Source organism: Diabrotica undecimpunctata, chromosome 7, assembly GCF_040954645.1.
Source record: "Diabrotica undecimpunctata isolate CICGRU chromosome 7, icDiaUnde3, whole genome shotgun sequence".
Lineage (NCBI taxonomy): Eukaryota > Metazoa > Arthropoda > Insecta > Coleoptera > Chrysomelidae > Diabrotica > Diabrotica undecimpunctata.
In genome coordinates, this window is record NC_092809.1 from 4,306,543 (window position 1) to 4,331,635 (window position 25,093).

The following is a 25,093-nucleotide window of genomic DNA, read 5'->3' on the forward strand; positions in this document are numbered from 1 at the left end:
TTGAATATCAGCTCCTGGGTAGGTTTTAACACTATTGAAACTATTTCGATATCTTTTGTTAACAAGTATATAAAATATTTGGTTTCTTCTAATAACGTCTTCTTCGTTGTCTCTAGATTATTTCCACGTATACGGGAGTCTAGGTGGTAGTTTGTCAAAAATATTCGACGTAAAGGTGTTGAAATCGGTAGTAAAATTATTAATAACATCAGATACGCACCTGACACTGTCATAATGGCATAAAGTCTAAAAGGCCTTCAAACCCTCTTAAACGCTGTAAACAACGAATGCACTGAAAAGGGATTAACAATCAACTCAAGGAAAACAAAATGGATGGTGGTCGGAAAAATTAATATCGAATATTCAGTACTAAAATTTGATAACAGAATCCTGGAAAGGGTGAAACAATTTAGATATTTGAGTAGTTGAATTAACTGCAGAGTTGAAAGTGACGAGAAAATTTTGACCAGTATAAAACTTTCACATAAAAGCGTTATTAAATGGCGTTCTGTATTGTGCAGTAGAAGTTTGTCATTGACCACACGTCTAAAAGTATTAAAGTGATACGTCTGGTCCTATTCTTTGTTCTATGGGTGTAAAACCTAGACAACAAAAATAAAAAATTCTAATAAATTATAAACTACCGAGTAGTGGTATTACGGTCGCATCAAAATGAGAAAGGTCCAATATTTGATAGGTCCATGAGTTGATAATAAATGAGAGGACCTAAATATCGCTTACTCTGGTTGATCATTCAGAGCAAAATCGAAGTAAAAGGCTGAGTCGGAAGAACATAATTGTCCTGGCTGCGTTGTCGAACGGTCGTACCACCCTCCGAGAGATTCTTGATGATTTCCGACCACAGCTCTGGAGAAGGAGCGAAGATTTTTTGACTTTATCCTCTTGCTCATGGAGTTTCTGTGATCTCGGCTTTCACTCGGCGAGAACCTTACCAAAGGCTCTGTGTTCAGCAAGGTGCCACCGGCAATGTAGAATACTTTAAACAGCTAGAGTTTTCTTACGTAAATAAGAAATGTTTGTCTTACATGAATAATTTGTCTAGTATTTTGAGCACAGTGGATGCCTTGAATCTCACAAAGGTCCCGCTCTCCTTGGGCTTTTATTTACTCCTAACCGTTGGTGGTCTAGTAGTGGAACGCTGTGTCAGTTCAACACGATATGAAACAGCTTTAAGACAACCTGTCTTTCCCTATTTCAAAGATCGACGTGTATCTGACCAGGGACCGTTTTCTTCGAGCTGTTAGCCGGACTTTTCTTTACCTCGACAAAAGGTAGGCCGAAAGCCAACAATCGCCGGTTCCTATATTTCTTGTAGGCCTAAATAATATCGTAGCCAACAAGGATTTGTGTTTATTTAAAAGAGCTTTTGGAATCGTATTTAAAGCGAAGTCTTCTTAAATCGAGGAAATGTTCAATCAGGTAATAATATAACGTAGAATCGTAGAAAAGGCACTCGGCCAACAAGGTCTAGCAGTAGTGTAAGACGACTAGATCCCGATCGGTACCGCATTGTATCGGTGTTTCTTTTCTGGGATGGTTTTCCTTTGATTGATGATTTGGTGTCCTGTTTTAGGTTTTTCACTTCTATAGGATGTGGTTTGTTTTGTTGGGTGGTGTTTTTTCTTTCGCTGGCTTTTTGTGTATACTATTTGTTAAATAGTAAATGTATTGAATCGCAATTCGCGTGAGGGCAGCTGTGGCTGTATTCTCTGCAATAGACAGGTATCATTGTGCAATGGGACCTGGAAACCACAGAAAATCGATCCCCCTTTGTCTAGGCAAGCTCGAAGTAAGCATTTAAAAGTTTGCGACGATAGTAGAGGGGAGTTGCCTCCTCGATGTCAATGTATTCAGCAGGCAGCTCGTTACTGGCAGGGGCCAGTAATATTGTAGGTAGGAAAGGGACTTTAGGTTTAGGTTTTCGCCTGAATACATTGCCGATGGATGAGCAGGTAGTTTTTAGTACGTTTTGGGCTCCGAAATTTTGGCCACGGATGATTTTGATTGTATAATTCCTGCTCAGAGAGGAGAGCCTCTCATTGATGCGCTGGATATTCGACAGGTGATGGATAAGGACGGAGGGGTAGTCGCAACGTTTGTTGTTCACTCCACGCAGGATTCTCCTCTCCAGTGCCAGCAGTTTTTTTGTGAGATGGCCGCGCATCGTCATATAAATGTTGGATTTATATTCGATGAATGTCCTGATAAATGTTTTATATGTGTGTATGAGTGATCGTGGATGTGTTTTTCCGAATTTGCCACAAAGAGCATTGAGTAGACCTAGTCTGCTCCTAGTCTCTTCCGCCGGAAGGCCTATAACAAAGCAGTTAATAAAACTGTTTGTTATTGGCCGGTCAGAGTGACAATTTTCGTTGTGATTGGTCACTTCTGGCGACAGCGTAACATTAGACAATGGACAGGTCGGACGATCGAGGAATACTTTCATCTAGCTGTATTAATACGACGCTAGCGAATGCTTGAAAACAATTACGGCACATAAAGAAAGATAAAAAATGTATCTTAGTCTCGTAGTCAATTGAGAGCTATAAATAGAACACCTTACAGCTAAGTATATTGTATATTAAGAAATCATCACGCCAAAGCCTACACACCTAACTCCAGAAATTATTCGCCGGTAATAGGTTAATTATACACTCCCATAAAATGCCGAAATTAGTTTTTTCTTTGAAATCAAATGTCTGTCCATCGATTTTCCTTGACCCTGCTTTTTTGAGTGGAAGATAAATATACCCGATCGAGCTGGCAAGTTAATATTGTTTTACGTTGATAATTAAATGTACCCTTGGGAGCAGAGGGTAAAAATGGAACAGTTGGTTACTTTGTAATTATATTTTAAAAAATCTACTGCTAAATTAAGTAAGAGGCTTCTTCTAATCAAAACTGGAAGAAATTGAATACAGGCGCATACTTTTTTAAAGACTTTTTTTTTATTTATTTATTCTAAGGATATCTATAATTAAATGTAAATATATATATATTGAAAAAGCGATAAACGCTTGTAATCAACGCTGACCAAATAGAATACAAAACTTAAATATTTGGGTGTGCAGCGGAAGATAGGACAAAGAAGTACTCTTTTTAGTCTACCAAGCTTTCGCAAATCTTTATTTACACCATCAGGGTGACTAATTAAGATTAGTTGTCGTGATGTTTATCAAATGAAATGAGCAACTCATTTGACCCCTTTAAATGATGGCGAAAACTATTCAAAATTGTTTTTAAAAAACGTTCTTTAACAAACACATATTTAAAATACTTTAAAACATATATATATATAAACACTTAAATAAAATTATGTTAAAATAATTACAGAATAAGTACACGATCAAGTCCACGCTCGTTTTTTATATCTATCAGTTCACCCTCTTCATCAGTAGTGAACAACCATGTCATAAGCCGACTCGATGTATGGATTTCGCACCCAGTCTATTGATGACGTATCGAGGGAGGGAAAATACTTTTTGATATTGTCATTCAGCCTACTAAGACTTTCCAAAAAAAAGGGTCTGATATATTTGGTTCTACATTACAATTGTTTGTTAACTGAAACATGTCCCACGTGGCTTGCTTTTCAACTTTTATTATCCACAGTAAAAGCTTTTGCTGGAAGAAACTGATTTTAACAGTAGATGTTAGGATGTTTTCTTGCTTTCTCTGCTTGCCCTTATTAACACACAATTTCTCAAAAATCTGCCAAAAACGTAATTTTGTGCACCAGTTATCATCACTAAAGAAATTGGCATATTCAGACTGTTCACAAGTAAAAAATACTAACAGTTCCTCTTTAATTTCATAGAATCTTTGAAGAACACGTCCGCGAGATAACCATCTTACTTCTGTATGTAACAATAGCTGCGTATGCTCAGAATCCAGAACAGAACACGAACTATTAAATAATCTACCTTTTAAAGGCCTACTTTTGATGTAGTTTACAATTTTCACAAATTAAGTAATTAAAAACTAGTAAAAAAGGCAATAAAATTTCGCGGCACACCTAGTGGGACTTTAGGGCACATCAGTGTGCGGTAGCACACCGGTTGGGAACCTCTGTTCTATTCCTGGACTTCCTGGACTATTAACACCGTTTAATTTTATCAGTTTTTAAATTTTAAAACCGATAATATATTCAGACAGATCTTTTTTTTACGCAAGAAATATAAAACATTTATAATTGGAAATATAAAAAAAGAGAATTTTACGAATCATATAATAGTTCGTGTCATTCAAACCACTGCTGCATTTAATATTATCCATGTTCCAGCTTTAATAGTTTTAAAAGGGAATACAAAATGCCGGTAATAAACATTCATTAGGAAATGGCACATAAAAAGCATTCTTTTTAGTATCATTTTTAACTGTACAATAAAAATATAACGAGTTTGTAGGCTGATATAAATTTGTAGCATATTTAGAATTATACTAAAAGAATCCCGTTATTTTGTTTCATATTTCCTTCCAGCATAAAATGAGAGAAAAATAAAACTCGTCCAACATCCAATCTCGAAGTTTCACGACTTTGTTTGACGTATATTACGTGTCACACCAAAGTTCGATAACCTCTTCCTTAATAATCCTGTAACCCCTTGAGACACTTGAAAAACCCTACATGAATATAAAGAAGTCTTATATTGCATACGGATTGGATTATTTTTAAACTATTAAGGAAATATTGCATTTAGTATAGTATATATTTTAAACTCAACAAATTTTTAATTCATAATCAAATTTGATTTTTTAATTAAAAAATAAGCAGTCATATGAGAAAAAAAATTATGGCATTTTAATTGTCTATTTGTCTAATTATGTTCTAATTTATAAAATTCTTATTAGAGTTATCAAAAACCGTATACATGGTAAAATTTTTGCTATGAACAAAACAAACAAATTTTTTAGACTAGAAATCATCGAGCAAAAAGACAAAAGAGTTAATCTAATCGTTATGAAAAGGCGACCAAAAAAGTGGCCTCTGATGGCGGACATATCCGGTAATGCAAATGCGCCAAATTTAAATTTTCCGACACTTATTAACAGTAGCTATAAAATAGTTTAAATATTAACGATAACAGTCTAAAATGTGAAACAATTGTTAAAAAACTTCAATATAAATAAGATTTCATGTGACAGTTGGGACAAATAATAACATAACCCAACTAAATTTGATTTCTTAAACAAGGAAAGACTCTCTTTCCTTGTTTAATTTGGCCTCTCAAGATGGCACTTCCTGTCTAACAATATTTTTGCCCCCACTACCTTTACATTCTCTCTTTTGTCTTTTTGCTCGATGCTAGAAATATACTTTATTGTCACCGAAAATTGCACAATTTTATGGATACAGCTTACAAAAAGTCAGAAAATAACAGTAATACATTACATATATCGTCACTTTCACAAAATAAAAGATAATATAATAAACAATACATTGCAAAATTTAAATAAATTGAATCGCGCTTATTTCAGAAACAAGCTAAGTCACATTTTGGCGATTTTGAGTTTCCATTGTGAACACCAACATGTATTTCTCTGGGTCACACACAATTTAATGCAGAATACATCTAAGTCCTGTAATTGCTGTCATTTTGCACATCGACGTTTACCATTACCTATAAAATTCATAGTGTTTCTATTGTTTGTCCTTATTGCTGCTTACAAAAAGTTGTCTGTATATTGGAAGAAAAACGTTCATATTTTAACAATATTATCAACAACGATCAACCAACCACCAGTACGGTGAGAACCTGCTACTAAAAGTGCAATATCAGTGTAATGTTATCAGGAACTCTAGATTAAAGGGCAAACATATACAAGGTGGTCCAGAATTATGTACATTAATTTCTAGAGCTCATAGTACGTCCAAAAATAGGGGTACTTCTTCATGTACACTTTTTTATAAAACCGAATAATAAGGGAGATACAACCCTTTAAAGGGGTGAATTGAAATTCTTATTTTTTCAAATATCTTCCAAACGTTTTTGAATACGAAGTTTATATTTTGGACGTGATTATAAGACAATAGGATAATTAATTTCATGTCATCACCTACCACATCCTATATTAATACAGGGTAGTTTTGGAGGGTAAGTGGGGGTTATTGCGTCACATGTTTTTTAATTTTTACATATTTTAAAAATTGTTTCCTTAGACTTTTCTACGCAAAAAGGGTGCTCTTGTAATATTTCGATAGATATCACCGTTTTCAATTTATTTAAACTCGAAGGTATACATGTATTTTATTGTAATCGTTACATTTCTTAATATTCATCAAGTATGCTTTGGAATTGACACTTGTGTTAGCAATAATATTACAAATTAATGGAAAACTTAATTAATACTTAAAATTTAATTAATGGCGAAAATAATATTTCACAACAACTGTTCAAAATATCCTCCATTTTGTTGAATACATAATCTAATTCTTTTATTCTTTTATTTAGCGAACGCATTAATCCATTTAATGTTACTGGATCGTTTTGTAAATCGGTAAATACTTGTTCAATTTTGTCTCTTAACTCATTTACTGTAATAATTGGAGTGTTATACACTTTTGATTTCAAATAACTCCATACTGTAAAGTCCATTGGATTAAGATCACAACTACGAGCAGGCCAATGAATCGGTGCATCCGCACCCCGGCCTATCCACCTATCAGGGAAATGTTCATGTAACCACCTTCTACAAATTCTTGTGTAATGTGGTGTAGCACCATCATGTATGAAAAACATGTTTCTTCGTATTTGTAATGGAATATCTTCCAAAATATTGTCTAGAAAATTGTAATACATGTTACCATTTAAATTTCCGGGAAAGATGTGGTATCCTTTGAAACTATTTCCTAAAGTAGCTGCCCAAACGTTTATCTTGAACGTGTGTTGGAAGTGAGTTTCCATTGTAGCCTTTGGATTTCCTTCAGCCCAGAAGTGCATATTTCTAGAATTGAACATCCCTTGTCTTGTAAATGTGGCCTCGTCTGTAAACAGAATGTTGCTTAAAAAATTTGGTGCAGTTTGAACTTTATTTTGCAATACTTCACAAAAATCAACTCTAAGTGGCATATCGTCAGGTAACAATTCCTGCACTTGTCGATAGTGGTAAGGATGTAATTGCTCTTCATGCAGAACTCTTAAAACACTTTGATGGGAAATTTTCGTTCTTAATCCTAACCTGCGTGTACTTATTGTGGGGTCATTTATTACAGCATCCAATATTTGCTGTTCAACGCGAACATTTCTTGCTTCTCTACGACGACCAGCATCTGTATTCCTTCTTTGAAGACAACCGGTTTCTCTCAGTCGTCGTTCAGTACTTACAAAAGTCCTGGCATTGGGAATATTTCTGTTCAGATACTTTTCTCTGTAGCGTCTTACAGCGGCAGCAAGTAGATAGATAGAGTTCCTTCTGGAGCGGAAGTGACGTCACACGTCGATCGTCAAGCGTACGTATCCTCATGGGTCAAGGCCACGCCCCCCTCGTGACGTAGGAACGAGTCTAGGGTCTCGAGGCCACGCCCCTCGACCAATGGTGACGTAGGAACGTACCTCGTGTCTCTAGACCACGCCCCTCGGCCAATGGTGGCGTAGGAACGTCCCCCCATGTCTTGCTGACCAATGGTGGACGTCCTCGTGACGTCGGAACGTGTCGTCGACCAATGGCAGCATAGCAGCGTCAGTGGTGGGAATAGCAACACCCCCAGCGACCAATGACAGCTCAGAATTTGAATAAACATCATAGAAATGGCGGTATAGCGATGAGGGACCAATGGTGACATAGTAACGCCCTCCTCGTGACGTCGGAACGTGTCGTCGACCAATGACAGCATAGCAGCGTCAGTGGTGGGAATATCAGGCCAATGGTGGCATAGTAACGCCCTCCTCGTGACGTCGGAACGTGTCGTCGGCCAATGACAGCATAGCAGCGTCAGTGGTGGGAATAGCAGGCCAATGGTGGCATAGGAACGTCCCCCAATGTCTTGCTGACCAATGGAGGACGTCCTCGTGACGTCGGAACGTGTCGTCGACCAATGACAGCATAGCAGCGTCAGTGGTGGGAATAGCAGGCCAATGGTGGCATAGGAACGTCCCCCAATGTCTTGCTGACCAATGGTGGACGTCCTCGTGACGTCGGAACGTGTCGTTGACCAATGGCAGCCATAGCAGCGTCAGTGGTGGGAATAGCAACACCCCCAGCGACCAATGACAGCTTAGAATTTGAATAAACAACATAGAAATGGCGGTATAGCGATGAGGGACCAATGGTGACATAGTAACACCCTCCTCGTGACGTTAGAACGTTTTCCTCGACCAATGATGCCACAGAAACGTGTCCTCGACCAATGGTGGACATCCTCGTGACGTTGGAGGCCAATGGTGTGCATCAACGGCCAATGAGAAAGACGTGCATCGACTAATGGTGGAGTCGTACCACAATATTAACGAAAAGACGCCCCCAGTCCCCCCCATTCCCCCGAAAAGACGCCCCCAGTCCCCCCCCCCATTCCTCCCGAAAAGACGCCCCCCCAATAATATCGAAGCTACACATCCAACGTAACCAATGAGAACAATGTTCAATCGCTGGTCGGTGACTGCGTTCTATGAATTGACAAAGAGAAGAAGACGAATGACAGACAAAGAGAGCCATTTTTCCTCGTATTTTTTTGTAATTAAAACCTACAGCCATTAGCGTAAAACTTCTAAATTTTTTCAATTTATATTTTACGAGTTACCTCGTATATATTTTATCGATTACCATAATAACAAAAATTCGTTTATTTTTCAATTTATACTTTACATGATCAGTTGAAATCTTTATAAAATAGATCTTGTTACTGAGAATAATGACATCATCGGATACGCCGGCTATTAAAAATTTCTCACGCGATCACGATATATAGCCGGAAACACGTGCACATTCCAATTCGATTATTTAATGTAAGATAAAATATATTCTCTCATGGAGGCAGGAAGTTAATAATTAAGCCCGGCATGTGATGCATAAATGAATAGTCTTACGAAATATTGCGCAACATAGTTTTAGCGTGGGAGAGGTAAGAAGATATAATTAAACGTGTTCATGTTCACAGCGTTATTTCGTAAAACGTAGTCATTACAACATGAACAGTGTGGAAGTAAGAGCCAAAAGTGAAATGATGCTGCTTAATACTTTGTATAATTTTGAGCATTTAAAAGTATTAGTTGGATTAAGTTCAGCTCGATCATTTGGACCGGGTGTTAAATTAAGCAGCGAGAATAATGAGATATCGTTCGGTATATGTGATTGGATCCAATTCATCGATGAACTTAATCGTAAATATAATCAGTTTTTCCTGATGCCTCTGCAATGCTATTGTGAAGATGAACCTCCAGAATGTTGTGAATTGTTAGCAATTGAAACTCAAGCGACAGATCAACTTAAATGGCTCAATGTTAAGAAACTTGGTGTTACTTTGCAGATATTTGAAAAAGATGTTAAAAATCTTATTGAAGGAAATGAAAAGTTAATTTTACCACGCATTCGTTTTCTCGAAGGACTGAGATTTTTAGATTACTATTGTAATGCGTTAAAAATTGCTACTTCATTCAAAAACGATTTACAACCAATAGACATTTTATATTCATTTTGTGAGGCTTCTTGTGATACTAGTATTGTAAGTTTAGCATTAAGGGAATATTTGTATTATTATAAGGAAGATACAATTAGTGAATTAAATAGCAGTATTTTTGAATAAAGAATTAAAACATTTATTTCTATTTATTATACCAGGGTAGTGGGGGTGACTAAGAACATTATTTATATTGGCTTTTGGAGCGAAAGACATTTATTTCATCGATGACTTCCATACGGTGTAGATTAGAAGAGTTGTACGAAAAAATACAAAAGTTAAAAGCCGATATACAGTGGTACGAAGATAGAACTGCAATTGAAAAACGATTTGCAGAGTTTAATTTGTCAGAAAGAAAGTTACCAAAAACAACACAATACCCGTTAAAAAGAATTCAACCGACAAGATGCCTCCACTAACAACCTCATTCATCATCCTTACAGCTATTGTTAACAATGTCCTTTATACAAACGTTCCAAACAACGTTAAGAACCAGGCGATATGTTTTAATGATGAAAAAACTGATTGTAATCGACCGAACTGGACTCTAATGGATCATGAAGTGGTGAATTATGGACAGCTTCCAGTATTTTTCAAAGCGATACCAAAATCAGGAGGAGCATTCTATAAGATCAAGCTAATATCCCCAAATAACACCGAAAGTGATTCAAAATGGTACAAAACTAATAATGATGACATCGATCAATATGGTTTATCGATTATACTCTTAAGTATTATATTCGTAATAAATGCCTTTATAGCGATTAATATCATTAAAAAATTTCTTGTAAATCGTAAATGCGAATCATCTTGCATTAAAATAAATATGTAAAACTGTTAAAATAAAACTAAAATAAAACTTTTAATCTTTTATTTAAAAAAATCCAATTTATATAGGTAATATTTTGTTACACAGCCATTGACGGAGGTGATCCACATTTATCGAGGAGCAGGAAAATAGTCCAGTAGCGTGGCAGTTGTATTCATGTGGAGCAAAGCCTCCAGTGGAGTATGGAGAATCATCAAACTTGCAAACATCAATAATTATGGGACAGACGTCAAGCATATAACATTTGTATCTTAAAAATTCTGCTTGTTGTTCTCCGCGAACGTAGATGTAGTCAGCTGCATACAACAACTTAGATTCCAGTATTTTATTTATTTTTGAATATTTAACATCTCCATTAGAATACCGAAGACCATGCACGTTTTTCTCCAAGTACACAGCAGTCTTCTTATCTTGATTACTTAATGTAGCAAACGGTTGTGGAGGTTTAAATATATAATGGCAATGTTTAAAGCCAATTTCAATGCTAAGTTCTTTGGGAACAAACCACCCATCTACGGTGAATCCTTGAATGTCAACTAATGCGATCCTCATGATGGCTGATAGTATACTGAATTGGATATGATTGAATAAGTCAAGTTAAATGATATTTTTGATAACTTCAGTTAGAGGAAAGTATTCGAGTAGACTGTCGTGGACAATTAAACAGTACGCTCGAGTGCCTGCAGGAAAACCTTCATCTGCTTCGATTTCCAACTTAATATCAACGGTTCCCGATCTAAATGACGTATCATCCTGTTTGGAGCAGTCGAAAGTAAACAAAGCATATTTTTTAAAAGCATTATAATCCAAGATTGGATGTTTTGTTGACGAATGAGTATAACTGGGAAAGAATTGGGTATAGTTGTAGTGAGCTATAGCATAATCATTTTTCGCAAAATCCAATTGCATTCTCTCGTTAGGCCAATATTCACCATTAATAACCACTCGTACGCTGGACACCTTAATGTTATCGAATAACGTTGGATTGGCGTGAATGTCATCTCGTTTAGAAGTTTGAAAAGCTACAATGACATAGCGTGGACGTTCAACAGCTGAAGTTGTCTTTACACTCCATATCTCACGTCGGGATCCAGCCGTAAGTGAAGGTAGTTCATTAAGTTCCCATTTACGGAAAGGTATGGTTATCGGCGTATTATTCTTAATCGGAGTCATTAGGTCAATTTTCACATCGTCATTTGGAAAGACATGTTTGACCTTCAGTTCCATGCTGGTAACAGTTAAAGACACTGTTGTTGTTGTTGTGGCATTAGGTTCTTCCACTAAAATACTGTCTCTATCATTACGTGCTCGAACAAATCGAAACACTTGACGACCATAGGTTAATTTATTGTAATCGTTGAAAATGTTGAAAATATGTTTTATCGGAATCAGTAAACTAAAGCTGTCTCCCGATAAATGTGGATTATTGGGATAGTTCCATCCTGCAGTACTGAGATACTTGGAATCGTCAGGAGTGTAACACAACAAACTGCGAATAGTGCTAACTACACCAGGATCTCGAACTATTTCCATGTCGTGTGAACTTTGGATGTATGTACATGTATCAAACAAGAAGGCTCCAGCATTCGGTGCAAGAGAAACAGTTCCAGTACCCACTTTCTTTATACTTCCTTTAATTTCCAAAAGTGTTTCGTGTATGGCAAAAAATGCATCTGATTGATTGATGATAAACTCGACAACGTCGCTATTATTAAATGACTTGATGTAAGGTGTATATGTACGAAATTCTTCTTTTCTAATAGTATCGTCGAACTGAGGTTTCTGGTACAGATCTAAAATAGGTGGTTGAGGTTCCTGAACCTGTCGTCGAATGTATTGACGTTTTGACATCTTTTAGCTGTAATCCAATGGAAACGAGAAAGGCTTTATTGACAGCAGACACGTCACGTCGCTTGTAAGATTTGCGTGAGACTAATGGATATTGATGCGTAGAGCTTTGTTTTATAATTAAACCCATCTATATCGTTTCCTTAAAATCCAAATGAAGTGTACTTTTCTCTCCTCTAAAGTTGACTGGTCTTAAATCTTGATCGAGTACGCTAACGGTAATGTTGGCAATTTCACGTATGCTATTGCTTACTGGTATGTATATAGGATTATGAGGACGTTCGTCAATAGAGAAACCAGGATCAACACTTATCGGAAAATGTAGAACGGTGTGCGCAGGTCTGTCCTCGTAAAAGGCTCCTTCGGTAATGTTGCATTCAAAAAGTAGGCTCGATACTTTTATAATGTTTACAGGTTGGTCCGAAGAATGCATTTTTCCTGGCACCAATATTCTGTTTGATGAGAAACCCAATATTTTGCCGAGACTGTCATCTTTCTCGAAAGTAACAGCATGATCTTGACTAAAGATTTCACACTTGAGCGTATTGTTGTTGGGTCTTAAGATGAACTCATTATCTCGAATCGAATTATATTTATCGATTAATGCGTTATAAATATACGTTTCGATATCGGTAATTTCATAAGATCCAGACGGAATATCGATGCTACACAACTTTTTTCGATCATTTTTCTCGTAGTAGTAAAACTTTTCGCCATCGATGTTTGGAATCGAATTAAATGTATGAAATCCCAACACTGCTACATAATACTGTCGGTTAGGGTCAAGCACAAGAGGTACTTGAGGAGTAAACGAAAACTCGTTGGAAGTACTTGTCAAGGTCAACAATCGAGACATGACTGATACATTTGAATAGGTGTATGAAATTAAATAGCAAAATATGTTAAAAATTCCTTTATTTATTCTTATACTGTTACAAATTTTTCTCATAATATGACACATTACAAAATACACATCTACTTTCCATATACATGCCGCAAACATCACTCCATTCATGTCTATCATAGTCTTTCTTGCAGGGTAAATAATCTTCTAGTGCGCGACGAATATCTTGAGGTAGTTCATACCAAACAACGCTCGTTATATTTTTCATAAAAATGCAAATGGCACTTCTCAATATATCGTTAGATGGTTCCATTGTAGAGAAACTTTAAACAAAGATGTCCACAGTTAATTTGGTTATAACTTTGATATTGGTCGTTATTGTAGAAAATTCTTCCACCGTTCAAGTAGGATACTAGTTCTCGCGGTGGTTTCAAGCAACCATATGAATCAAAGTACTCTATATCGTTGTTTATCTTTCTGTAAGCTACCCAATGTGTACCGGGGTTTGTGGAAATGTCGAGATTAATAATAGCACATTCATGTTTACGAGGGCTACGTGGTAAATTATCTCGCATGAACACGCCGCGGAAATTTGAAATTTTAAGTAGTTTAACAAATCTATTTAAATCCACATTGGTTAAAGGCCTATTAGGTAGCTTCAGCGGAAGTTTTTTGTCTTTTTTAAATATAATCCAAAGCCACCTTTAGCGTTTTTTCGCAGGTATAATCCTTTGCCTAGATGTTCCATTGCATTGTTGTGACGTTTATCTTCTTCTAGTTTCTTTTGAGCATTCTTTGAATCGATAACAGTTTTCGCTATCGCGCTTGCGCCCCCAGCGAGGCTTCCGAGAGCTGATAGGCCTGCAAAGATTGGGATTAAAGGTAAAATCCCACCAGATTTTGGTTCAAATGGAATAATTCTTGGAACACGTACATTTTTCTTCCCACCTACATTCTTAACGGCTGTTCTAGCTGCTGCAAGTGCAAGTAGAGCGGATTTACGCAGATTTGGTGACGGAGGAGCACGTTTCAATGTTTTGATAATTGGCTGTAACACATGTCGCTTAAATGAACCAACACCTTTACCACGTTTCATACCCATACCCAGTTTTCGTTTAGCTTTCATTGCTGTAGTAGTTAACCAGGCAGCGGTTTTTTCACCCAAAGATGCGTCTTTTGCTTTAACTCGTTCCCACGCTTTATTTTCCAACACCCAATCTGCTTTATGTCGATCTTTCAATGAATTACTTTGGGAATATGCGAGATCGTGATCTCTCGCAGCTCGATCTAACGGATTTATCCCCGGATCTCCACGAGCTAGCCGTTTCTGTAATTTAGTTCCAGGTCCTAGATATTGGTAACCAGGAGCATGCAATTCAAACGGTAGACTATTGATCAGAGAATTCAACACTCCTTCACCTTGAACGATCAACATTGAAATGAATCGCTTTTTGAAAAATGTCTTTATATAACCATGTGTACAAAATACATCTCAATCACAAGATGAAGGTCATTCAACAAGACAAGACACTAGCAGTGGAAAACTTGGATTTTGTCGACAACGTGACAAGAACCAGCAAACATGGTGCATTGCTACCACATTCATTTCGTGCTATCATATGTGGTCCAAGCGGATGTGGAAAAACTAATGTTATGTTGGCATTACTTTTTGACCTGAATGGCGCTAAATTCAAAAATGTTTACGTTTATTCAAAGTCGTTGTTTCAGCCCAAGTATCAATTTTTGAAGGAAGTGTTGGAGTCTGTGAAAGAAGTAGGTTATTTTCCATTTAAAGATAATGATGATGTTATAAGCCCAAGTAAAGCTAAACCAAACTCAATATTCATATTTGATGACGTATCAACGGATCCACAACAAACAATACGTGAATATTACTGTATGGGTAGACATAAAGACATTGATTGTGCATACCTATGTCAATCATACAGTCGAGCAGGCAAACAACTTTTACGTGATAATGCGAATCTTATTGTATTGTTTAAGCAAGATGAGCTCAATTTGAAACACGTCTTTGATGACCACGTATCACCTGATATGACATTTGAGCAATTTAAACAATTTTGTTCCGAATGTTGGAAGGACAAATACGGTACATTCGTCATTGTTAAGGATTTCGATATTTCTAACGGACGATATCGTAAAGGTTTCGACAAGTTTATAAAACTGTAGGTATGATCGAAAAACACGCATTGTATAACAATATGTCAGACAAAGAGGTAGCTGCGCGCACGCGTAAAGTTGCCGAACTAGCTCGTGTCATTCGCAAAAAGTATTTGGCATTAAAGTTAGGTAAAACAGAACAAGATGAGTCGCTAAATAAACTCTTTAAGCCCATAGCTAAACCTCTAACAGATATTGCGCAATCGTCAAAAACGTTGCATCATGCTATTAATAACAAGCTTAGACACGTTAAAAAAGAAGAGGTGAAAACGGAGGAAGAGATAAAAAAAGAAGCCAGAGATGACGATGTATTTTCCGATGCAGTATCAATCGATCAAGTTAACGAACATGATATATTTGATCCTAATAATGTTTCGAAAGAGGCTATTGATGAATATATCGAGCAATATCCTCCAATGAGCCATAAGTATATAAAAGAATTTTGGATGAAAGATAATAAAATTGATAAAAACTACGGACCTATTTACAATGATGAAATTGGCTGGATGTTGGGTAAACGACGAATAAACTTTAACAAAAACAAAGGTAGTATACAAGTCATTAGTGATGGTAGTGGGGAAGGAGGATGGGTGCCGGGAACGCCAGGTCTATACCAACTAATTTTCTATGATAACCCTGAAGATTATAATGATACAGATTTAAAGCACTATAAAAGTTTATTAAATAGTACAGAAGTTCATCTGGATTCCAAAGGTCGTCTTAAAGGTGCAACTGGGAAAAAATATCATCATATTATCAAACCGCTATTTAAACCTACCGATGAAACAACAAAGAAATCGCCACCGAAAACTCGATCTACTGCATTAAAGAGACAACCTTTCGAAGGTCTTGTTCGTTTAGCAAAAACGACTCGTTCATCATCGATGACAACGTCTCCTCGAACATCGTTATCTTCACCATCTAGCTCCAAAGGGTCAGGGCTCGTCGATAATTCTCATTTGATCTACAACGATAATCCTATTGAATATGTATATTGGGATGATCCAAACGAACTATGCGACAGACTCAAATTGCTGGTTGCTTCCCAAGAAGCAGGAAACACATCCCACAATAACGAAATTGTTGCCATTATCAACGAATTACGTGAAGCAGATATTATATATTAATGTTTGGATTATTGGAACATCATTTCCAACATGAGTGTTGACAAGTTTGGTCGTCATCATTACCGTTCTAATGAACAAGTTGTTAAAAAGCTACGTGAAGGCTTAAAGCAATCCATTTTGGATTTACAAAACCAGATACATGAAGTACATAAAGACATTACACGAGATCCTCCTGTAGCAGGTAATCATCTTTCCAATAAGAAATATGTAGATGACAGCATTGTTCGTGCGAAAACTTTTCTAAGAAAAGAGATTAATTTGATACAAAAAAATAGAATTCAAAAAGATACTCAACTCGAACAAAAAATCTCAAACTCCATTAGTAAAATAGAAGTTAATTTAAGTAAAAAAGTTAACGAGTTGTCTGATGAGAATAAAATGACTGCTTCGAAAATATCTGATTTATCAAAACAAATGCATGAATTTAAAAATGATCTTGATATATTTAAACAAGAAATGACGAAGAATATTACAGATGCCGCCAACCAAAATGCACAAATTATGATGAAAACGTTGGAAATAGAAAAAAAGATTAAAACGGCGGATCTTAATTCACATGATTTAGATGAGCGTCTTAATGTAATGGAAGATTACCTCTTACATAATAAAGCCAACGGAACAACGAATTAGCGTTAGTTCAAAGAATCGAATCGTTGGAAGCTAGACATGGCATTTAGCGAGGAGAAGATACAACTAGTTAACGAGCTACACAAGCCTGCACGAAAAAATTATCCTCGTCGACGAACAATCATTAAAGGACTAGACGATTTGTGGCAAATGGACCTTGCTGAGATGAGACCTTATGCCAGTCAAAATAAATCTTACAAGCTCATTCTTGTTGTAATTGATTGTTTTTCAAAGTTTGTGTGGACTCGACCATTAAAGACGAAAACAGGGGAGGAAATTACTCGAACATTTTCGGATATTCTCGCTCATACTCGACGATGTCCGAAAAATTTACAAACAGACCAAGGCACAGAATTTTTTAATTCCAAGTTTCAAAATCTCATGAAAAAGCATAGTATTAATCACTATAATACCTTTAGTGTTAAAAAAGCAGCCATATGTGAACGAGTTATTCGAACATTGAAGGAAAAACTTTACAAGTATTTCAGTCTTAATGGAACTTACAAATGGATTGATATCTTGCCTCAAATTACAAAAGAGTACAACAACACGAAACACAGCAAAATTCGACTTAGACCTATTGATGTTAATAAATCTAACGAAAATGAAATTTTACGAAAATATTATACTCACTTGAAAATTGCCGGTCCAAGAAAATTGAAAGTTGGTGACGTGGTTCGCATTAGTAAAAATAAACACATTTTCGATAAGGGATATAAACCGAATTGGACAACAGAACTGTTTAAAATTACTGAAATTAAAATAACGAATCCCACAACATACTTGATTGAAGATATAACTGGAGCGCCTATCAAAGGAGCATTCTACGAAGAAGAATTACAGAAAACAAAAAATAAAGACATATATTTAGTAGAGAAAGTACTGCGCAGACGTGGAAATAAGATGTATGTTCAATGGTTGGGATTCGATAGTAGCCATAATAGTTGGATTAACGTTAAAGATATCATTTAGGATCTACTTTTACATACACCGCGTCGATATACACTAAATGAGTGGGGGGTGACAAAAAGTATAAATTTCATAAATGCTGCAAGCTCATGCCCAGTTGTTCCTGCCAGTTCATCAATATGAGTTCTCAAGATAGTGGTTATAGTTCATCAGACGATATGGTGGTAGCTGCTGCTTCACCATCAGATGATATCGATTATTATGCTGAATTAGATGGAGTTTTGGCGACATTCGAAGAAGCAGCCAAAAATGAACCATATTATTTACTAGAAGCATCCTTTCCGCTTGACAAGTGTATAATCAAAGTTGGCCTTTCTCCAGCTCGTCATTTCTCATCAGCCATTATTTTGTGTCAGCACAACAAGAATGCAAGAATTAGTTTAAACACGTTCGAATGGGATGATATAATCGGAATTTTTAAGCAGAAGATTTGCGATTTCTTTAACAGCACCTCTCAAGATGATTACAATCCTATCGAGTTTCAGTGTGGAGACTATTGTAAAATTAAACAAATAGTGTATGATTCAACCAAGTTCCTTGTTATTGAAAAGCATGGTCTGGAATACTATCTAGATGAAAGGGATGTCAACCAAATCCTAGAAGTAAACAGCAGTCTGGTGTGTCATCGTGTATCGTTATTGGATAATTTACACTTTCATGCTTATTATAGAAATGTTATCGATTTGATACAATCAAACTTTTGCAGCAGAAGCAGTTTATATGGACCACTTGAAGCTTTAACTGCGTTTTGCGAAATTTCCACAGACACTTTGTTAAGTAATGCTTTAAGAGAATATTTATATTATTATAAAATTAAAGTTGTAAATGATTTTATGTAATAATCAAAATAAATGCTATTTATGCAAACATGTCTTTTTTATTTTCACGTTGAATGTCTCACAACGCTGGAAAAGATAAGCTGAGACTTAAAATTACAGGAAAACAATGTATATTTTTTAGAGTTTTTATTTTCTACTTATAATAATTACAAATGTTGATTTTCACTAAATTACAATTATCATTCTACATATTCATTTAACAAATAGCCAATCCATTTTCGTGTGGAGATTGATAAAGCTATAAAAAAATTGGTTATGTTTTCATTTATTAATTTTTGTTTTTACTCAATCATTGTGGTTTCATAATGACCCCAAGGTAAAGTGTCATGAGAATTTTGTTGCAAGTAACGTTTATCGTCATACGGACTTAATGCAATTTTTTCTTGTGTTATTGTAAAAAGATCATGGGCGTAGGAACGAAACGTTGATTGGGAAACACTTTTAGTTGTAAATTCGTTTAAACACTTAACATAATCATCGAAAGTAATGTCATTTTTTACCGTTGAATATTTTACACCCTTAGATTTTTTTGTGACGCCTAAATTATTTGCAAGTCTTTCAATATTTGCATCATCCATATTATTCTTGTATTTATCCCACAATGCATTTCGATCCTCATCCGTCGTACTAATCTTAAACGAATACATTTTAGATCTAAGTCCGACAAAATGAGTCATAATGCGACCGTTTGCCTCATCTTTCATCATTCCGAGAACTTTTTTGTTGACTTGAGGTATTCCATAAATATTATTCTCAGAATAGTCTGATGTATCGAATTTGGATAAATTTGCTTTAATGACATCTCTGTAAACGTCATCACATTTTAATTCATAGATAAAACTATCAGTGTCCCCATACATTAGCTTACAATTTTCAACTCCCATATATGGCAGCATAAAGTTATAATGAAAATCGTACATACACACTTTGGATATATCTAAAATTGACATGCCGATGTACAATGGTTTGTTGAAAATGAGCTCTGTTCTGTTAAGTTCGATTGCCATTAAATTTTCATTAAACACAGTTCTATTATGAAATCTTGGACTAGCAATCAAATTTTTCGCTCCATATCTTCCATCCCATTTTGATACAAGTTTTACAATGCGATGTTTCCTAATGTTTTCCATCGTTTTACCAAATATGGCGTTGTTGGCTAACTTGTACAAGTCTTTTTCAAATGCTGTAGTTGCTGCAGTTCGCAATTTTGTATTAAGATCGATATATGGCTTAAGCCAAGCGCTCTGTTTGAATTTCAACACTTTATGGATTTTTGTTAGTTTGAGTCCTGCATTCAGAGCTTGTTTTAGATTGCGATAATGCAAAGTGTACTCTTTTTTATGGTACAAGGTGGTCATAAGTTTTGGAAGCTTACTTCTTGGTGGCACACGATGTTCGCAACAAAACGGTAAATCTCGATGTAAGTCATGCAAGTGTTCTGGGTATTCCAAATCCACTTGTAGTATGTATCCTGTATCTCCATCGTCAGGAATAGACAAGACATCAATATTGGTATCGACCCACTCGAAACCCCCATATGGTAAGAATTGAGACATTGCCCAACCATACAAATTGTTGACATCTAAATATAGCACATATTTACTAGGCTTTGATGGATCATAATTATGCATGTATTTGTTATTTGCCTCAGAATACCGATTACTTACTTGACTTATACCACCTCGGATAGCTTTCTCAATAAACATGATTTTATCGATATCATTTAGCAGTTCAAGTTTACATCCAGTATATTTAAGCATTGCATCCCAAGAAAATCCAGGCATGGTATAGTACCATGCAGGATCAAGACTGTATGTACTTCGACATTTTTGTCGAAAATTTTCAAAAATGCAAGTCAGTAACATAATATCAGTTTTCATGTACAACATACTATATTCCAAAATATTTTTAATACCGAATGACTGCCAAACATTCTGAGCATGATGATACATATTTTTGGAGATGTGTTCACCCGATAATGAGCTGTAAAATTTATCAATTGATGGTAGTTGCGTTTCATTCAATTTATTGAAAGACTCAATATATTCGTATGGGAATATGCCTTTTCGTTTCAATAATTCCATTTGTTCGGGAGTGGTATTTGGAAATTCGCTAGCTAAATATCTTAAATCCTCAGGTTGCAATGTGGCAGCCAACTTGTCCAATGATGAATTTAAAAATCTCAGTGAATCAACGAACCTCAACTTAATACTGACCTCAGAATCGTATATTGTAAATGAAATATACTTTTCCTTATTTATTGGTAGTAAGCTGATACTACCATTTTTCGCAAGATCTCTAATCATCATATGCGAATCGTAACCGCTAAGATTATGAAAAAAAATTGGGACAACGAAAAGTTTTTTGAAATTTAAGTTACACACTTGGTGTGCGAGTCCTCGAAAATCTCCGGTAAAATGGTCATGATCACGAACAATTACATCCTTATCTGAAAACGTTTTTTCGCAAATGTGACAATTAGATGCATTAAAACTGGGTGTGACATTCATAGGTACAATATCTTTAATTTTTCCTTGCACAAATGCCGCCAACAACGTCATTTCCTTGGCAAACCACTCCATGCAATCTTCACCTGCGTAACTTCGGTAAAACGACAGAGATTCATCGTAAGAGCATTTTACGTAATAACCTGCACTAAAGGCTTTATGCTGCTGATACTTAATTGTTTTGCATTTTAATGGACTGTTTTTAACTTTGTTCAACATTGACTCAAAATCGGCATAGACTACAAAAGGAGTTGTTTGTTTATAAATATGATTTTTAAATTCAACATTCTGATATGATGGAAAAGAAACTTTACATTCATTAATTTTCTCACAGTATTTTGCATGATCATTTAATCTGTCAAAACTACTAAAATAATTCAAACACCTATCACATAAAAATTTTTTATTACGGTTCTTACTTAACTGCCTGGACATAAGTCGAGACATATCTTTAATCATGCAATAATGATACTTAATTTCTACAGATTCATCGTGAGCCATAGGTGCTTCGTAGTCATTCAATTTTGGAAAATATTTATCTTGTACAATCAATAAATTTACATGTTTAGTTAATTTGGTTTTGCATAGCCTTACCGGCGTTGTTACGTAAAATGTTCTCTCTTTAGCAACATTCATTTCTAACCCGTACACGTTTACAGAAATATTATTTAACTTTTCAAATTTTGAAATACCCTGTATAGTCATAGGTGTCTCTAGCCCATCGATATTTAAGACAGTCGCATAATGTGGATATGAAGATGTACGATCTGAACTGCATTTAGCTGGATAAATCGCTGAAACTATGCTCCAAAAAAAGCATGCTTCATCATCGTTTTTGATATTAATACATGCGTGCTTCTTTTGGATTTGTTCTGGTAGTCTAATGAACGACGAAGCTCCATTTCCCACTTCATATTTATTTATATTGACTTCTAAAGAAACTATTTTTTTCAAAGCCCACCCTGATCCCGTTTCTTCAAATTCCGATAGCTTAGACATTAATTTATCGACTATGTTTGTGTGAAACCATAAAACCAAGTCCGTTCCTGCGTCTATGGCTTCGTTTTTGGTATTAAAATATTTAAATTGGTTAATATCACCTCCTTGATTTGATTTTCTAATAAATTCTCCACATAATGTCATATTACATTTTATCATATTTAATTTTTTTAAAATGTTTTTAATTCGAATTCTAAATAACTTAAAACAATCCCCGAAAAATTGCATTAAATCTTTGTGTCCTAGATTAATAATTATACCTGTTCTGATTCTACTCTTGAATGCGGAATTTACATCTTCCCATTTAACCCGACGATGTTTAGTAATTCCACCACCCACGCGAAGACCGAAATTTTGAATTTCCGATTTAATTGTCTTTAAATGCCCCGCGTTTGTCTGTAGTTGCCGTAATTTAGCTAATTCCAAGTCCCCACACCGAATCGCTTTAGTAAACAAAGTCAAATGCCTTTTAATGTGATTTAACCAAATATTCGCTTCTCGCGGTGTATAATTTCGAAACAAAACATCACGCGCTTGAATTAAATGTTGTACAATGTCACTACTAAGATCACCAATGTTACTCATGATTAAGTAAAAAGCAATAAATCAATAAATGAAAAACTCACCAATATTTTTTTTATCCTCTAATTTTCTATTATTTCAAACGAGGCGGCTGGCTGCACCTTTCCAGTGGCAACGTTTCCTCGGAACACCAAGCTGTACTTTCCCTCGCTGAAATGTTCCAAATGCGGCCTGTAGAGTTCAACCACCCTTTGCGGCAAGAACGTCACCTCCTTTTCTAATTCAATAAGGATGGATTTCCCAAATTTCGTATCGACTTCTCTTGCCGCAATTATCTTCTGGGGTACTCCTACGGGTAGGCTGTTTAGCTTTCTAATTGGCTTGATTGTCTTCTCTGTAAGCAGAGAGGATGCATTAATCTTTTTTAGGTCCATCTGCAACAATATATATTTTCTTAATTTAACAGTAACATATCTTTGACTAGCAATTTCTTAATTTAACAGTGAAATATCTTTGAGTAGCAATATTATTTTACAAAAATTCTATCTATTATAATATGTATATTTTTTAATTTAACAATGAAATAGTTTTAATTAACAAAACTTTCATAGAAACAAAAAATTACAAATACCGCACTATTTACAAACATTTTTTTTTTTAGAACGGAGAATATAACCAAGTAATTTGAATAAAATGTTTAAATCAGAAAAATTATTAAGAATTGGAAATTAGTAAAGATAATGATGAATTCTAAATGATATAAAAAAGGTTAAGTATTATAAAACTTACTTTTGTATATATAATTGCCGGCACTTCACAAACACAGAACTTCTCCGAACGGTACTTTGTATAATTGCTGACGCTGCACAAAACACACAACTTGTCTGAAGGATGATCAGAATTGAACTGACGATATGTAGTGCATCTGCTCTTTATCTAACTGCCTCTCCCACGCTAAAACTATGTTGCGCAATATTTCGTAAGACTATTCATTTATGCATCACATGCCGGGCTTAATTATTAACTTCCTGCCTCCATGAGAGAATATATTTTATCTTACATTAAATAATCGAATTGGAATGTGCACGTGTTTCCGGCTATATATCGTGATCGCGTGAGAAATTTTTAATAGCCGGCGTATCCGATGATGTCATTATTCTCAGTAACAAGATCTATTTTATAAAGATTTCAACTGATCATGTAAAGTATAAATTGAAAAATAAACGAATTTTTGTTATTATGGTAATCGATAAAATATATACGAGGTAACTCGTAAAATATAAATTGAAAAAATTTAGAAGTTTTACGCTAATGGCTGTAGGTTTTAATTACAAAAAAATACGAGGAAAAATGGCTCTCTTTGTCTGTCATTCGTCTTCTTCTCTTTGTCAATTCATAGAACGCAGTCACCGACCAGCGATTGAACATTGTTCTCATTGGTTACGTTGGATGTGTAGCTTCGATATTATTGGGGGGGCGTCTTTTCGGGAGGAATGGGGGGGGGACTGGGGGCGTCTTTTCGGGGGAATGGGGGGGACTGGGGGCGTCTTTTCGTTAATATTGTGGTACGACTCCACCATTAGTCGATGCACGTCTTTCTCATTGGCCGTTGATGCACACCATTGGCCTCCAACGTCACGAGGATGTCCACCATTGGTCGAGGACACGTTTCTGTGGCATCATTGGTCGAGGAAAACGTTCTAACGTCACGAGGAGGGTGTTACTATGTCACCATTGGTCCCTCATCGCTATACCGCCATTTCTATGTTGTTTATTCAAATTCTAAGCTGTCATTGGTCGCTGGGGGTGTTGCTATTCCCACCACTGACGCTGCTATGGCTGCCATTGGTCAACGACACGTTCCGACGTCACGAGGACGTCCACCATTGGTCAGCAAGACATTGGGGGACGTTCCTATGCCACCATTGGCCTGCTATTCCCACCACTGACGCTGCTATGCTGTCATTGGTCGACGACACGTTCCGACGTCACGAGGACGTCCTCCATTGGTCAGCAAGACATTGGGGGACGTTCCTATGCCACCATTGGCCTGCTATTCCCACCACTGACGCTGCTATGCTGTCATTGGCCGACGACACGTTCCGACGTCACGAGGAGGGCGTTACTATGCCACCATTGGCCTGATATTCCCACCACTGACGCTGCT

At 36.0% G+C, this 25,093-nt stretch overlaps 2 protein-coding genes across 4 annotated transcripts in view; one reads left to right on the forward strand and one right to left on the reverse strand.

Annotated features, from left to right (window-relative positions):
* Positions 1-25,093, forward strand: part of LOC140444919 (kelch-like protein 17) — a 103,061-nt gene that overhangs the window by 25,735 nt on the left and 52,233 nt on the right. Inside the window, exon 1 of one of the 3 annotated variants that reach the window (XM_072536618.1) lies at positions 23,676-23,694. The exons of the other annotated variants lie outside the window; for them this stretch is intronic. The gene's annotated coding sequence lies outside the window, so the exon portion shown is untranslated. Of the gene's footprint in view, positions 1-23,675; positions 23,695-25,093 lie in introns of those variants that run through there. 3 annotated transcript variants of the gene reach the window in all.
* On the reverse strand, positions 1,796-23,816 carry LOC140446151 (uncharacterized). The gene is made up of 3 exons (XM_072538679.1): positions 23,716-23,816; positions 20,718-23,360; positions 1,796-2,334 (listed from the first exon to the last, which is right to left on the reverse strand). The coding sequence occupies exons 2-3, from the start codon at positions 22,987-22,989 to the stop codon at positions 1,796-1,798; spliced, it is 2,811 nt and encodes a 936-aa protein (XP_072394780.1). The 5' UTR covers positions 22,990-23,360; positions 23,716-23,816.